Consider the following 17,232-nt stretch of genomic DNA (forward strand, 5'->3'; position numbering starts at 1 on the left):
TGAGTGTCTAATTGCTTGAGTTATGTAGGGTCATATAAGTACATGCTTTCCCCCAAATTAACCTATGTAAATTTAAGAGAGCTAGTACATGGATAGTGGAAGTTCTTATTTCTTGACCTGGGAAGTGCATAGTTAATTAGGAGTTCTCACCATAATTATCAAGGTCGCTGGTCCTATAAAACTCCAAATGAAGTAGGTGTCAAGGCGAAGCCAACATCTGCAGTGAAACACAAGGGAGAGAAGCCATTCAAAGACTGGGTCCAGGACATATATCAAGAGTGAGCAGGTGACAGAGAAGAATGTAAACGGCACAGTATTCCACTGGGAGACAGGAAATATTACATGGCTTGTTCATTTAAATGCTGAATTATGTGCCCGATTTCTGACAGCACTGTTGATGGAGTAAGATAATTACCCCTAGCGAAAGCAGGGAAAAAATGGCACCAGGCCTATTTGCTAAGGCCTTTTGTGTCTGTCATTGAAACCTTAGAGGGAAAAATGAAAAAGCCTTACACACAGCCATTAAAGCCAGTAGCTTTAAGCTATCCTTTTCTCTCCAATTACAGTGCTGCATAACCTGTCTGTCAGCTGTCAGGCAAAGTGACATTTTCCTGTCAGGAAGATCTGAGGAAAATTCAGTACAAGGAAGAAATAAATTTGGTATCAGAAGATTGAAGTTTAATTAGGTTGGGCAGCCAACCTTTGAGTGTTCTGAAGCCTAAAAGGAAGCATGTTACTGCTCATGCTTCTGGGATTGCAAGTGGTCCTTAGCATCTGAAGAAGTTGATTCATGACCTAAAAAGTAAATTATTAATCACTTAATTTCAGGCACATTTAGTACTCCCCCCAGTTCGTAAAGCCTCTGGGAAATTACATTTCCATTCTTCACAGTGACAGGAAGACAAAGTGAAAGTGACTCGTTATGAGAAAGATTAATGCAAATAGTGAGCAAATTATTTGATGTTAAGAATAATATCTTGAATAATTTGCCACTTTGCAATATTGGCGGCATAATTAAAACCAGAGCATTTACACTGGTAAATACTCAATAGCTGTTTCTTATGTGCTCTACATTTGTATTCAAAGCCTTTGAATATGCTGCTTGTTATAATAATGTTAAGTAAAGAGTTGCAGAGCACCTGAAAGTTATCATGGAAGAGTTTCACACATCATTCCAATATTGAACTCATAAATAAAATATTGTCTTTCATTTGATAAAACAGTATAAAAGTTGAAAACTAGAGTAGGTCTATGTTTGCTGACAGGATACATTTATATACTGAAGGCTGAGGATAGACTCAAAGACCTATGAGGATCTGAGTTCAGTTGTCAGCACCATAAAGAAGAAAGGAAAAAGGAGGAAGGGAGGAAGAGGATAAGGAACAGGAGAAGGAAGAAGGTAAGAAAGTAGGAGTGGTTGTTCAGTCAAAAGGCCATATAAAACAGTGTCACATATTAAATATATATCCATTTAATAAATTAAATAATGATTTATATATGATGTGATATGCATACATATGTCCATGAAATATATATATATATATATATATTTGTTTCCAAACTCATGCTATTAGGGATTGTACTATACAGTAGCATGTAGATACCAGAATATATAGCCCTAAGGGTTTAGCTATGTTTTATCTAATAATTACTAAAAGTATGCCAAGATACTTAAAGTTTTCACTTGAGTGATAGAGGCAGTGATTATCATTTGTTACAGTTTTCTTTTGTAACTTTTTTTTCTTTCTTTTGTAATTTTTCTAAAATGATTGATAGCTATACTTTTAAGGAAAAAAACTGTCTCTAAAACCAATCTCTAAGCACCTGGCTATCTTCTCTTACCTTAAATCCATATAAACTGATTTCAGTAGCACTAAGGTAGACACATCATTCAGACACTGAATACTAGTCCATAAGTTTTACTTAGACTAGATGGTTTATTATGGTTCAAGTATATATATATGAATTCTATTTGAAAAAATATTAGCAATTCGAGCTTAAATTACTAGGTGTATATTTGTTTGAACAGTTATCCATTTGCTATGGTATTTAAATATGTGTCATAGAAGAAGGGTATGATGTTGCCTATGAAAAGACGTAAGTAAGAGAGGTCTCTTCACTTAGGATCATCGTCTTCATTTCCAGTGAGGGTGAGCTTGTCAGCCTTTAAAGGAACTCTGTGTGTGAACAACTTGAATAAGTATGGGAATTTCTGTCAGTATCTATAGGTTCTTTACAGACTAAATTTCCCTTCAAGCTAAAGGCAATAAAGAACAAAAGAAGTACATTTCTTGCAGATTAAATTAGATGTTAGCCTCATATCACTGTTTAAGTTATTTCAACACAAGACAACATGAATAATAAATTTTAGAATAATTACTAAGAGGACAATCCATTTATAGCTCAAAATATTTTTGGAGAGGTAATCTAAGAACTAAAGCACATTTTTTTAAGCAAATAATTTTTATTATGGAAAAAGTATGCTTCAAGTTCTTCCAGAAAATATTCTTTTACAGGTAATAGATGATTTTAATCATATTAGCAGTGATTTGGTTCAATTAAGGTTGGCATAAAACTTAAATATCTCCATACATTTTGTTTAAATAACAGAATGACATTAACTTTATCCTTACCAAGCTTGATTAATCTAGAAATATCAGCTAGCAAATGCTTTATTTTAAAATATGAATTTGGCTAACAATCTCTTCTAGATGTGGAAAACAAGTGACATGTTATTTTTAGCCTCTAAGAAAATTCTTCAGTATCTATTTATTTAAAATGATTTAAATTCCCTTCGTAAGTGAGCAGGGGAAGAGGCAGTCTGAAACTCAACATGCACTGGGTAAATCATGCCCCCATGCCTGCTGTCTGCACTTTACTATCCTCTGGAATCTGTGCGGAAAGAATGCCTTTTCTAATTTGACTGCCATATGGCCATACCTGCTGTTGTTTTTGGCTGCATGCTGGCTTTTGCAAAGCTCTCTGCATTTCATCTCTTTCCCATTACCCACCTACAAAATTTGCATGGTGCCTGCCTTGTTCACTGTGCCAGGATCAAAAGAACTATCCATGACCATAATGAGAATAATGGTATTATATACTCATGTTTGACCATATATATCTATTCTACCCCACAACATTCTCAACTCTGGCCCCTCTGTGCTAATTGGATAAAATCCAAAACCACTGGCTAAAAGGAGACCAGATCAGACTAGTAAGACCAATGCTAAAGGAAAGGAACAATTCATCATAATAAATACTCAAAAAAAATCAGATTACAAATGGTTAAATCTACTTCTAAATACAATGGTTTATCTAAATACCACAGTGATTTACTAAGTAATAGTTAACTAGCAAAATTGGAAAGTTTGATAGGCCATTCGTATTAATTTCAAGACACCTCAATTTTGGATTTTTAAAGGATTTTCAGTCTATTGTGTATAATTTCTGAATTGTGCTTTTAAAAGTACTAAAAGAAAATACATGACCTACGGGTGAAAAGAAACTCATCCCCACCATCCTCCCTCTTACTTCTTCAATACAAAATACATTCTAGAATACAAAGGAAGACTTTTCAGTTGCCACATCTGCCTTGTTTTTTTTGTTTCATTAATGAAACACAAATGTGCCATTAAAATCATCTTATTGTAGTGTTTTTCAAAGGATAATAAAATACTGCTATTTACAAGATGCCTTATTACATTGAAATAATTTTATTGGTTTCAACACTCCAAAGAATCAATGCTAAGCTACAAATATAAACTATTTTCCTCTAGAATTGTTCTCTGAAATCCAGGACACATCCTTAAAATTAATAGTAAAGGGGCTGCTATCACGTTCCCTTAGAATCAATTACCTATTTAACAAGAACTACTTCTCATGTAAACTCAGAAAGAAATGAACAAATTATCTTCTTATAACAGGAAAATGAATTCCTTAAAATAACACAACAGAGAAAATATTCTGCTAAAATATATCCTCTTTATAAACTAAACTACAGCTCATCAGTTTGTTCTCACAACGCATACTGAAAAGGTATGCTTTTATTTTTAGAAAAACAGCAAGGCCAGCAGCTGGGGGACACAACTGTCACCCATTGCACGGTTCATGATATTGAACCCTGTTGTGGATAGCCCTGGGCTTTAAATTTGATGCTAATTCGACTCCTGGGAGGGGCCACAGGTGAGATGTTAATCTTATATACAAATGCCTTCTGAACCTTTTCCCCACCTTAACTTTTCAAATAAAGGCTAGAGCCAATGACTGGGCAGGAGGAAGGAGGAGGAGCTGGGAGTTTGGGGGAGGAGAAAAGGATTGATGGGAAGAGGGAGCTAGAGAGGATTGACAGAGGGGAGAGAGAGAAGCACCTGGCCTGGAGAAACCCAAGTTATATGAGGTAACATAGATGGGAATAGTGTAGTGTAGTGGGAGATCTGCCCAGTCTAGGCTTTTTTGCTTGTGTTGGTATTGACTGAGTTGAGATTTCTTTTACCCGGTAATTGGGTTGGAAAGTTACAACAACAGAGCCCCAGTCAAAGCAGCCTACTGTAGTTTCTCATCCATAATTTGATGGAGAATAGATGAAAACATATAGACTAAAGTGTCAATGGGAAATATTAATGTAACTAGAAACCATTTTTTGGTGTCATTAGATATTGAAATTTATGATAATGATACATCAAGTTGTCTTTGAGTTTGTAAATACCATAATCACCTTTTTAGGTCATTTACATATATGTCTATATTTATACCCATTTTGTTAGATATTGTGTATATAACACTATATTTGTACCATTTATTATTTATTATTTAACTGCCCACTTTTCTATTTCTGTCTATGTAATGTCTCATATCTCTGTCTATGTAATGTCAAACAATTAAGGAAAAAATAAAAGAAACATGGGAAGAAACAGAGAGGGGAAAACAGGCAGATAAACTACAAGCACTAAAGAACGTAGCTCTAAACTTACTGCAAAATACAGTTGTTAATGACTTTTAAGAAGTAATTGCCATGGAATCATAATATAATTCAGAGACCCAGAGAGGCTAAATGCCAAGGAGGACTCAAGAGAAGACACATGGGTCTCCCTGGAAAGGGGGAATAGAATAGATTTTGCAGGTGGACTCAGGAAGGAGGGGTAGACCCAGCAGGGCTCAGGTATGGGCAGGGTGGAGGAAGAGAGTTCTGGAAGACAAGACTGGAATTGAGGTTTCTTCTTCCAAAGGTCAAAATAGCAATGGGAGAATTGTAATCTCTAATTTAATAAATGGACAGTTTTTAGCTATTTAACATATATTTTAAAAAGTTGTTTATCATAAAATTTATATTTATTCATTTCTACCAGCCAGATATAGAACCATTAATAAAAGATACAACTTAGTTAAGTACATATTTATTTTGCAATTTTATGTAATATGTAATCCCATGTATCTGCATACATGCATACATAATCATATATAAATGCACAAGTTTATATGGCAGCGTAGTTTTGTACAATTTTTATAATCATCTTTACTTCACAGGCTAGTAGTGGTGAGGTTAGTAGTGGTGTCTGGATTTTATTCTAGTCTACCTGACATCAAGGCCTCTTCAGCAGGAAAAAGATATGTACAAAAATAAAATGAAAATTGTAAATTACTTGATAAACATGCATTCTCAAGAAATAGATAAGAATTCTACATGCTATATATAATGTATACATTGAAACTTTAGAAAAATATTAGAATTCTCTAAACATGTTGCCTCTTGAAAATACATTATTTTTTATTTTACTGAATGGCTTTAGTGCAATGATCTATATAAATAAGTCACATATCTGATTATTTTAAATATGTTTAATGGTTGTAAAACTGCCAGAGTAATCAGGGTTTTTTTTTTTTTTAGTTCATCAAACTCACATCATGTCTAATTTTTTCCCTTCCTTACAATATCTGAACTCCTCTTTGCTATGCTGTAGCTAGAACCTATACTGAACATGTCATATAAATAGTAGCATAAAGTATATGTAGTCTTTTTTGACAGACCTCATTGCAACAAAACAATATTTTAAAGTTTATCCATTCTGGAACACTTAATAATACTTTATTTTACTGAGAATACTATTCAATCATATAGCTGTATCATATTTTGTTTTTTAATCTGTTGATGATATAAGGGGCCTCCATTGTTTAGTTATCCAAAACGATGTTATGGGTTTTTTTGTTTTACTGGGTCATTGGGTAACTGTAACTTGTTTGGTAATGTGAAAGGAACTTGTTTTGCTAAGGCTGATCTCAAATCCATGGTCCCAAATTATCCATCCTTCCTCCAAATAACTAGGACTACTAGCCTGGCCTCTATACCTAACTATATTGAAAAAAATGTTTAACCTTTTGAATGAATCCAACTTCTATGTCTTTAACCTTTATTATTATTTCTTTTATTATTGCTGCCCAAGTGGATGTAGAGATTCTAAATAATATAATCTCCACTAGATGTAAAGTGGCAGCTGTGGACATTTTTAAACTTCTTTTTATCCAAAATTAACTCAAGTACAGTGTGCTACTTTGGTATAGTCCATTGCCTTATAAAAAATAAGAGGACAGTGGTCCTGATTTCTGATACAGTTCTGAAGTATAACTCCTCCATAGAAAATTGTTCACTCAACCTAGTATTATTTCATATGGTAATAGCTTCATTCCAATCACAGGAGTCCTTGGTAGAAACATGGTGGCACAATAAAATCTCTGTCTTCAATATATATACAAAGAAAGCATGGTTAAGGTATTTAAATGTGTATGTATTTTCCATATACACACTTAATAAGTGCTACCTTGTTGTGTCATCAAAAAGTATGTCTTCATTGGCTCTACTATTTCACATATCCAACCTAAGTCAGATGCATGAGCTGATGGCACAGTCACTGCTTAGAAGTTTCGTATCAATTAAAATAAGAATGCCTTGTGATGTGCTATAATTATTGCATGAATACTACTTGTTGAAAGACATTATGCTTAGCGATGTTAGATGATTAGAAATTGTGCAAAACTTTATAAAATAAATCCATGAATAAGATTGTCGGATACTGTCAAGCTCAATGTTTCTCGTTTCTTTCTTTGATAACACTATAATGTAATTGGATAATACTATAATGTACTGTCTTTGTAATAATCAGTGAACACTTTTCATCTTAAATGGCTACTCAAGTTATTTAATAAACTGAAATAAAGATATGTGTGGGATTTTAGTTAACACAGATTACAACTTTATAATTTTTCTCAAGCCAGGGAGCATGAGGTCAAATGCAAAGATGTGTAGATGGTTTCATGGTGATGTTTCAGATTGCAATATGATGTTAATTCTTTTCAGGAGCTTGGCTCTTTTCTGTTATCCATGGGTTTATGATTGGTTAGGAGTGTTCTTGATTTAATCCATGTACTTAGAAGGCCTGTATTGATTTTCCTGGTCACACGTTATCTCTTAGCCCAGCCTCTGGCTTTACCCCATTGCAGTACTTTTGCTTTTCTGGGTCCTCATTTTCGACTCTTTCCTCTAACCCAATCAGGATGTTATCCTTTTGGTTGTACACATGAGATTATGATGAAGGTCCTAAGGGCTGTTGAAGTTAGATAGGCTACTGTCTGAGTTGTTCATAATTCTGTAATATTTTGATAAATGTTTCAGGTGATAAATTCCTAGTATTTAGAACTTTATTTCAGAACATTCCTATTTGAATTATTGTTAATCTTCATTATAATCACGGCATGACAGTATCCCATGTGATAGTTTCACTGACTGTCCAGGAGAATAAAACCACGAAAGATCAGAGATAATACATGCTCATTATTTTGACCTGTAATACACTATTCAGGGGCTATTTTTTGAAAGATTTTTGGTTATTTACATGGATTTTTTAAATGCTGTGCTATTGTGTCCAAATGTTATTGTAAGTATATTTTTGAGTATGTGTCAATTAGACTAAAAGATTTTATTATACAAACATCAGAAGATAATGACTCTTTTATGATCACTGCAAATTGATGGCAAACTAAACAACATCTTAAGATGAAACTATGTATGCTTGGTTCATGAGTATGTGTTCTGTACATAATAAATTCAACAGCCTAATAACATTTCATAGAAAAACACATCATAATCCATCAGCCAGATGGAATATGATAGTTATCCCTATCTGTATCAAAATAACATTTATTTTACTACAAGACAATTTTAACTCTAAAGTTATCATCTATGTTGCCATCAGTCTCTTTCCTAGAAATATAGGCTGTTATTATTCAAGGTTTCAGGTAGAACACCTTATTATCACTATAATGAAATGATTAAATGAAGTAAAAGGAGGGAAAAGTAATCTATTATTTAGATTACATTACAATACTACACTACATAAATTAGCATTGTTCAGGATATACTCTAAACATCAAATTAGAATAAAAGTTAAGAATCATGAAATACCCAAGACATAAGCATTTACTTTACAGAGAACAATAAGAAAGGCTCGCAATATCTTTGATTTCTGGATTATCATAGTTTATATTAGACTAAGCTATCAACAGTTTTATTGTTTTTAGAAATCAGTGAGTGTATCATAAAACATAAGATATACATGAAAATTAGAAATTTTGAGTGTCTTCTGAAGTTCTGTGAACAGTTATAGGCATAATAACAGTTATAATTTATTTTTATTTTAATGTACATTTGTGGTTGGCCTACATATATGTCTGTGTGAGGAGGTTGGATCCACTGGAATTTTAGCTACAGACAGTTGTTAGCAGCCATTGGGATACGGGGAATTGAACCTGGGTCCTCTGGAAGAACAGCCAGTGCCCTAAACATCTAAGCCACCTCTCCAGCCCTTATATGAATTTCTTAACTGAAGTCTTTCTGATAACTGCCAAAATTTTGTTTTGCTGCAACATTTTACAAAAAGAAAAAGGTTGATATAGTTCGCAAGTCTATGAAAAGTCAGAAGGAATAAACAAAATGCATTTAACTGGAATAAAATCAAAGCAGTGAACAATTACAGGGACTAGGCAAATAGAAGATAATAAATACCAAGTTGCAGAATGCAGAAATCCCACAAATTTAGTCAAAACTCAGTACCTTAGCTGTGGATACAGCTCAGTGATAGGGTGGTTGCTTCATATGCAGCAAGCCAAGTTCAATGCCAGAACCACAAACAGAATTAATTAATTAAATTAATTTGTTTTAATTTTATTTAAGAAGATATCTTAATTAAGTCCAAATGGAATTATGACACATTAATGTCAGGAGTAAACACCAAAATAATAATTCCTTTATAATTCTTGAATCCTTAATGAACAAAACAATCCTAAACAGATATTCGGTTCAGTGAACTCCCCAAAGTAGAAGTTAAATATATTCTCCCAATAGATCCTGGAGTCAACTTTGTGGATGGTTTTTATACATAAAATAAACAATAAAATGCTTCATTCCTGTCTGTGATGGAAATGGAGCAGAGTTTTCTCTATTTTTCCTTTTCCTCTTTTAGTTATCTTCTGTCATCTGTCTCTATTTTGCTTTGCTTTTGCTTGGGAAAAATCGTAATTGTATAACTCGGCATTTAACAGTTGTTTAGAATCAAGTCTGGGAAGCAAATTATCCTCTATTCCCACAAAGTAATAATATCAGTAAATGAGACCTACTTGTCGTGGGACAGGAAATTAAAATAATGGTGGCCAAGGCTTTAACCAAGTCACTAGGGACTATGTATTATTGATTCTAAGAAGAATGACTGGAAATGACATCTGTTTCAAAATGAATGACCTAGACACAAAGGATACAAGTGGACTTAGTCCTGTAAGGCGAAGATTTACAAATAACTCAGGAGAAGAGATAAATATTGAAAGAAAAACAAAAAAAAATGCAAGACATTCAGCAAGCAAGATGGAACTGCTTAGGAACAATATTGGAAATTGTGTAAGGTCACACATAATGATATAGCTAGGCTTAATTTCTTAGAGGGAGAGTGCATTAATTAAAATGCAAAATTCTGAGACCCAGGGGGAGTGATTTGCTAATGGGCTTCTTTATGGGTTGATGAAAATATTCTAAAATCTGTGGTGATGAGTGTATAACATTGAGAACATATGAAAGCACTTGAAGAATAGACTTCAAAGGAGCATATTATGGCTTGTGAGCCATATCAATAAAGACATTATTCAAGTAGAAAGAAGAGAGCATATGATAAGTCTAATTTCTCTCTCCTAAGACATCTTTAGAAGCAAAGCTGGATACAGCATTTTGCTCAACGTAGTCTGGTCCCACAGTTGTGGGATGGAATGAATTCAGATTTGCCTGAAATTTACATCCGACTTGAAAATAATTGTCACATCGAGACAGATAACCTATCCTGTCCCTGTATTTAAAAAGAACACAGCATAAATGCAATGGTCTCCTTTTAACTGTATCAGTAGCGTCTGAGCCCACATGTTCTATTTTAACTACGCTCTCACTAACCCTGGCGTCTTCTTTCTGCCACTCCCTCTTTAGGAATCCCCATTTCTGGGAAGCAAGCTACTTTATTGCCAGCCTCTTCAGGCTGCTAGTGGCTGGTGGAAAGCCGTGAAATCTGGCTTATTAACTTCTGTACAAACTGATGTTATCTAACCTTGTCTGAGACTTCACTGCTGCCTCGAAATCTTTTTATGAATGTCTAATTGGCTCTTTCACACATTTTTCCATAGACCTCGACTTAAAGCTTTTCAAATCTCTTGTCCTCTTACAATGACCTCTCCACTTCACCGCAAAGAAGTCAACATCTTTTGCCTGGTGGCAACTGTTCCATGGTTAGAAAATACCTTACTCATTCCTTACCACATTTCCCTCCAAAAGACAGAGGTTATTTCACCATGACAATAAGAAATTCAACTGCATTTGAAATAAACCTAATGGTTTATGAAGGGTTTGTTTACACCCATCTCTATAATGATAGACAAGTCAGGATGAATGTGCTTGATTTTTCTCATCTATAAAATTTATACCACAGGCATGGTGAATTCTGAAGCTACCTTCAACACATTCAGTTACGGTCTTTCTAATGTTGTGTTTAGTTTTATATAGATATGTTTTTAATCATCCTGGGACCTTTCCTTTCCTGAATAGCCTAGGTACACTTGAAAACAAATTCAAATAATAACCACTTTTCTCTCCATTAATCTCCTGTCAGCAGGATTCTTCTCAGCCTGTACATTCTCAAGACTTCAACCTTCACCAAGTCTTCCTGTATGTATTTTGTTTGTTTTATTCCGTGTATCATTTTGTTCTGCATGCCCTGCAAGAACTCTGACAGAGAACAGAAGCCTCCCCGGCTCCTGTGACACCCTTTCAAAATTCCTCCATTACTTTCAACACATAAACCAATACATTCAGCAAAACTACTTCAGGGTATAGATACTATCTGAAGTCTCTGATAACTTATTTTTTCACACCTTCCAATTTGTCTGGTGCTTCTAGCACTGTCTTGAGATAGCTGTTGCACAGGTCAAGTGACTTTCTGTCTCCTGCTCATCTTATTTGAATTAGTTTTGCCATAAATTGCCACTGGTTCTGAAAGGCTAACATGAAACCTTCTCTTATTTTCTGTGGCCTTGGGTCCCAAGGTTTTATTCCTCTCTGCATTTAACTTCCCTCCTCAGTGTACCCCTAAAATGTAGGGGTTTCTTCAAGTGAAACTTCCATTCATTGTCTGGGATTTCTGTTGACATGAAGGCATTTTGAGCTGAATGATTTTCTTTATTTTAAAAACTATTTTTTTTTTTTTTGGTGGTGGTTTGTCTGCCTGTGTGAGGGTGCGAAACGCCCTGGAACTGATATCACAGACAGCTGAGGGCCATCAAGGGGGTGCTGGGAATTAAAGATGGGTCCTTGAGTAAAAGAGGATCAGCGCTCTTAGCTGGTAGGGCCATTGCTTCTAGCTCCAATACTTCCTTCTTCTTTTTCACTTTCTTTCCTCCTCTTCTTTCCCCTCCTTCCTCTGTGTTTGCTAGACTGGATTTCTCTGGGTAATCCTCAGCTGTCCTGGGACTTGCTCTTGGGACCAGGCTGACCTCTAACCCAGAAATCTACCCGCCTCTGCATCCTGGGTGGGCTGGACCACCATACCCTGCCTGATGTCTTTCTATTGTGTTGCACTTCTATATCTAGCCACATGTGTAGCAGAGGATGGCCTTGTTGGACATCCACAAGAGGAGAGGCCATTGGTCCTGTGAGCTCAATGCCCCAGTGTAGGGGATGCCAGGGCAGGGAAGCGGGAGTGGGTGGGTTAGTGAGCAGGGGGAGTGGGGATGGGACAGGGGGTTTTCAGAGGGAAAACGAGGAAAGGGGATAACATTTGAAATGTAAATAAAGAAAATATCTAATTTTAAAAAAGAAATTTGAAAATATACTGAAAACGAACTGTATTACTATAGTCCAATATTGATATAGAAAAAGAGAAAAGAAGAGCAAACTGCGCCTGCTCCTTCAGGTTGCCTGTCACTATAAATACTCATCTGGGACTAGCACTATCAATGAATAGAAGCCGGCAAGGCCAACAGTGACTCTGTGGGCTGAGAACAGTTTTGGTTTGCTGTGCATATGGCTAAATACTCTGGAAAATAATATAAGATTATCGAGGTTGCGATCTAAAAACATTTTGCTGTTCTAAAACCGCATCAGAGTTTCCAATAAAAATTAACCTCACAACAAATACCAAGCCAAACATTGAATCATAACTCTCAGTTGCTTCTTCAGTTCCTTTAGTGGATGCTGTGTGGGTAAATCCACAACGAGAGATTCCAAAGCTTTTTTACCTTGAGGAGATCTGGGCAGGGGGAGAGAAGAAAGGCACTACTCACACTTTGTCTGTTCCGTAGCTCCTGTAGTCCACTGCAGCAGACACGGCCACGATGAGCGCCGGCATCCCATAGCCGACCAGATAAAAGTATTTCCTACGGGAATGCTCACTCTCAAAGACCTCCACCAGCATGATGTACAGCTGCACCCCTTCTAGAAACATCCAGGTGAAGGCCGCCAAGAAGAAGAAATGCAAAAGAGCTGCGAACACTGCACAGGCAATCTAGAAGAAGGAACCCAGGCTTTATTTTCCGAACTAGCTTGTAAGTCTCCTGCCCAACACAAAACTAAACGGAAGTGGCTATCAGCCCAGCGATTATAAAATAGGTCTGCAATAGGATAATCTGGATAAGACTCTTGGGAGTATAAACATGAAAATGAATTAAATATAACCTACTTGAACTGCTTTTTATCTTAATTGCAGCTTATTAAAACAAGGAAAATCATAGTATTTGTGGGGGAAAAAAATCTATTACGAGCCCAAAGATAATTACCACTGAGATTAAGCTCAAATTTTTAAAACTTTATAGTTAACATTTAAAGATTTTTAAATATTCCAACTATGAAAGTGATTCTGTATATAGCCATAACACAAATGTTTGGTAGGCTAAGACAATAGATTTGAAAGTAGTCTAAACTAGAAGTATGACTCTGCTTCAATATTTAAAATAAAATGGGGGGGGGAGGAAATAAGAGAGGAACAAAAATAGATTAAGACACAAAGAAAAAGAGAATGATGTTAAAATTGATTTTGTTTTGGTAAGTGTTTCTTCTGAACATGGATTAACATGTCCGGTTTTCCTTCTATTTTTTGATTGCAGTGCTGGAAACTGAAGGGGCTAAACAAGAGCTCTGGCGCTAAGCCTATGCTCTCCTCAATATCTTCAGTTATAAATGAAAAAGAAAGGAAGAAGGTTCCAAATATGTGGAACACACAAACACACACACACAAGGATCAGCTAACTAGTAAGAAAAGGAAGACACTTTAGGGAGTAACACGACCCCTGTATTTTTATATCAGTCTCCATATTTATGTTCACCAAAGACCGGTTTTAGGCAGTATCCACTGCGTGGTGAAGTTTATCATAACATATTAGCATTGGAGAATTAAAATTCAAATACGATTCTACATGAAAGAAACTATCAGTATTTTAATTAGAGGTTAACTAAAGAATAGGATATTTTCCTCAAAAAATAACACAATGGTTCATTTGAGGATTTTAAGGTTAGGATTTCAACTATAAATTTTTTGTAATCATAAGGCTTTAGCTTGAGGAGGAAAACATGTTCTTTGATTGCTTATTCATATATATGCATTTATGGGGAAAGCTATTACATTAGGTATATGCTAACCAATTAAAAATATATTCACCATAATTGTATCCTTTGCAGTCATTAATCATAAAGGCATAATCACAGATTTGAAAACTGCATTCTATTCTACAGAACATCATGCATATGAATGCACAGTGGAGATTTGCATTAAGTGAGTGAATTATTTATCATACCCACAAGTATTCTGAAAACTACAAAGTAAAGTTTTCCTCTCCTTTGCAGCTCTAGTCATGAGAATTTATAAATGTCTGAACCAATGTATGGCTTTGTTCATTGACACTGTAAGCACAAACTAGCACGGATACTTCTGGAAAGAGTTTAGCAATGTTCTCCCCAGACTACACATGCCTTAACACAGAGCCCATTAGCTACTTACTTAATGGAACTGATACCAGAAAAAAATAAAACAAACAAAAAAAATGACAAAACAAAAAAGGCTACAATGCACTGAAATGTTGATAACAGCTTCATTCACAATTGTCAAAAACAAAATGTACTTCAGTGGGTTAACTGATATTAAAACTGTAGGATATCACCAAGGGTAGAAATTATTCTGTGTTTTTTTTAAAGGGACTATTTGATCATAAAATGATATGTGAGAAACCTAGTATATATTAGCAAGAGAGAACAACCAGTGCAATAAAATTATATAGCATATGATCCCAATAATTTGGGGAAAATTCAAAGCTACTGGAGAACATAAGAACAACTAGATGTCATGACTAGAGGAGATACAGTGATGGACAGAAGAAATACAGAGAATTTTCAAGACAGTAAAACACACTGCATGTGCAATAAGAGAGAATATGTGTATGTGTGCATATCAACAAAATACTTAACACCCAGTAAATTCTAATGTAAACTATGAACCATGGACTTACAGTAATAAAGATATGTGGATAAACCTTCCTCATTAGTCACAAATGTATCTCTCAAGTAGGAGGTGTAGGTGACACAGGATACTATACACATGTGTAAGCATGAGTTACATGAACAATCACAGTATTGTATGGAACCCCAGAGCCTGCTGTAATAAAGAAATAAAAAGAAATGTGCACCCCATTTGTAAAGTTCACTGTCTCTAATGGGAATGGACTTGAAAAAATGAGAAGCAGAGGAAGATATAGAAATCACTGTCTATGAACTAAGCAAAGGGAAGAGCCCTTGCTAGCATGTTCCTTCCCAGTGTTGGTAGTCCTACAAAGCTAGAACTGTGGGCAGACTTTGCTGTCAGCAATATAGCTTACTGGTTGGTCGGTTCTGTTGATTCCAATCAGGAAGAGAAGCTCTGCCACGAACAGGCTGATACAGAGGTTCTTGTGAATCGTGTTACGGTCGCTCTGGAGCCCACGGAAGAAGCAGAATGTGAAGATGCAGATCAGGAGACAAACAAGAGACAGCAAGATTCCAACCCATGTGATCACATCCAGAAGGAGATCGTGGACTGCATCGCTGTGCTGAAGACACAAAAGGGACCATAAGTTGCCTTTGTATATGAATGATAATCCATTGTGGATACAAGAAGCATGATTCTAAGAGAACACCAAATATCTCCCATACTGACAACAAATGGGAAAACTGAATCACTTGGGCTTTCTATTCCATAGTTAAGATTTGGGAGTGTCAATAAAATTCACTGGCTTCAGTCTCAGTACACATATTTCCAGGATATAAATAACTGAAGGAGATCAAGGTGACTCTGGCTAAAGACTTCAAGGTCAAACTGTAGGTCTTCACCTACATTACTTTTTTGTACATTAAAAAAAAAGTTGCTTATGTAAAATACTTTCAAAACTATAGAATACACATTTAGGAAATTAGTGCCTCAACTGGTTTTTGAATCATCAACACACATTTAAATGTATAAGAAATATACAACTCCTATAATAATCATCTATTTCAAATTGACTTCAGAGAAGTATGCATTTGAATAAAAACATTTAGTTAACTTTGACAAGTAGCTACATATTTTATCTGAACCACATATTTAATGGAAACTTCTCTGGTATACAGGATATCCACAGGACTTATATTCATATTGGATTGCTTTAGAATTCAAAATAACATGTTGAAGCAGTAACTTGAGAAAAGAAACAAAGTCTGTGCATGATCAGTCTACTCCTATTTCTTGGGTTCTTTCATAGCCATTAACACCTAATTCCTACCAGCAATGGAAAACTAAACCATTAAGTTTGATTTGTGTGATTGTAAACAAGTGAAAACTATGAGACTGACTCACAGACAATTCTCAAAAATCTAACTTTACTTTAAATAAAGCAACCAGCCAGAAGACCTATATGGTAAATCACTTATAGAAAACTGCTAATGATGCTAGATTTGCCAGGTACATGGTACATTTTGAGTAGCCAGAGACCAGGTAAAATTTAAACCAATAACATTTTTTATCTGTGAAGATCATACACACAGTTTTCTTAGTACCCATGAATACCAGTGTCAGAGGAGGCCGGAAGCTTCAGATACCCCTGAAACTGGAGTAAATAGGCAGTTGTGAACAGCCCAACATGGATTGTAAGAGTAGAACTTCGGTCCCCTGAAGAGAAATATGTGTCCTTAACCACCAGGCCATCTCTCCTGCCCTTCATACATGTTTTACAATCAAAATTCCACAGTATCTTCTACATTAAAATAGGCAGATTAATATTAGTTTCCATTCCTTCTGTTTTATTTCATTCTTCAACTTGATAGTGTGGAAAGCATCAAGATGAACTTCTTGAAGCCAGCCATTACAGCAGAATCTGCATCCTGTTCATCAGAGCACTCTCCTCTCGGAGGAAGCACTTACACGGGTCTTATACCACGAAGTCCTTCCCTAGAACTGACCGTGAAATTGGTTTGAAATATTCCTGCATAAGCCAGCTCCATTTCCCAGGAAAATCACAAATCATGAAAGAAAACTAGGTGAAATTTTTGTTCAAAATGCTTTGTTCTCCTAAAGATATTACTAAAACAGCCCTGGGTCTCTGATGGTTAAATGACTTTGTAGTTTGTGAGTAGAGAGAGGTTGGTGCTGCCTGGTTCCCTGA

General features: G+C 35.5%; 1 protein-coding gene across 1 annotated transcript in view; it reads right to left on the reverse strand.

Moving 5' to 3' along the window:
- Window positions 1-17,232, reverse strand: part of Adgrl3 (adhesion G protein-coupled receptor L3) — a 465,758-nt gene that overhangs the window by 59,368 nt on the left and 389,158 nt on the right. The window contains exons 15-17 of the mRNA XM_052199002.1: window positions 15,436-15,645; window positions 12,856-13,076; window positions 151-217 (exon numbers count right to left, since the gene is read on the reverse strand). Coding sequence (XP_052054962.1) covers window positions 151-217; window positions 12,856-13,076; window positions 15,436-15,645 — 498 coding nt within the window. The remainder of the gene's footprint in view (window positions 1-150; window positions 218-12,855; window positions 13,077-15,435; window positions 15,646-17,232) is intronic.

Source organism: Apodemus sylvaticus, chromosome 11, assembly GCF_947179515.1.
Source record: "Apodemus sylvaticus chromosome 11, mApoSyl1.1, whole genome shotgun sequence".
In the NCBI taxonomy this organism is placed as follows: domain Eukaryota; kingdom Metazoa; phylum Chordata; class Mammalia; order Rodentia; family Muridae; genus Apodemus; species Apodemus sylvaticus.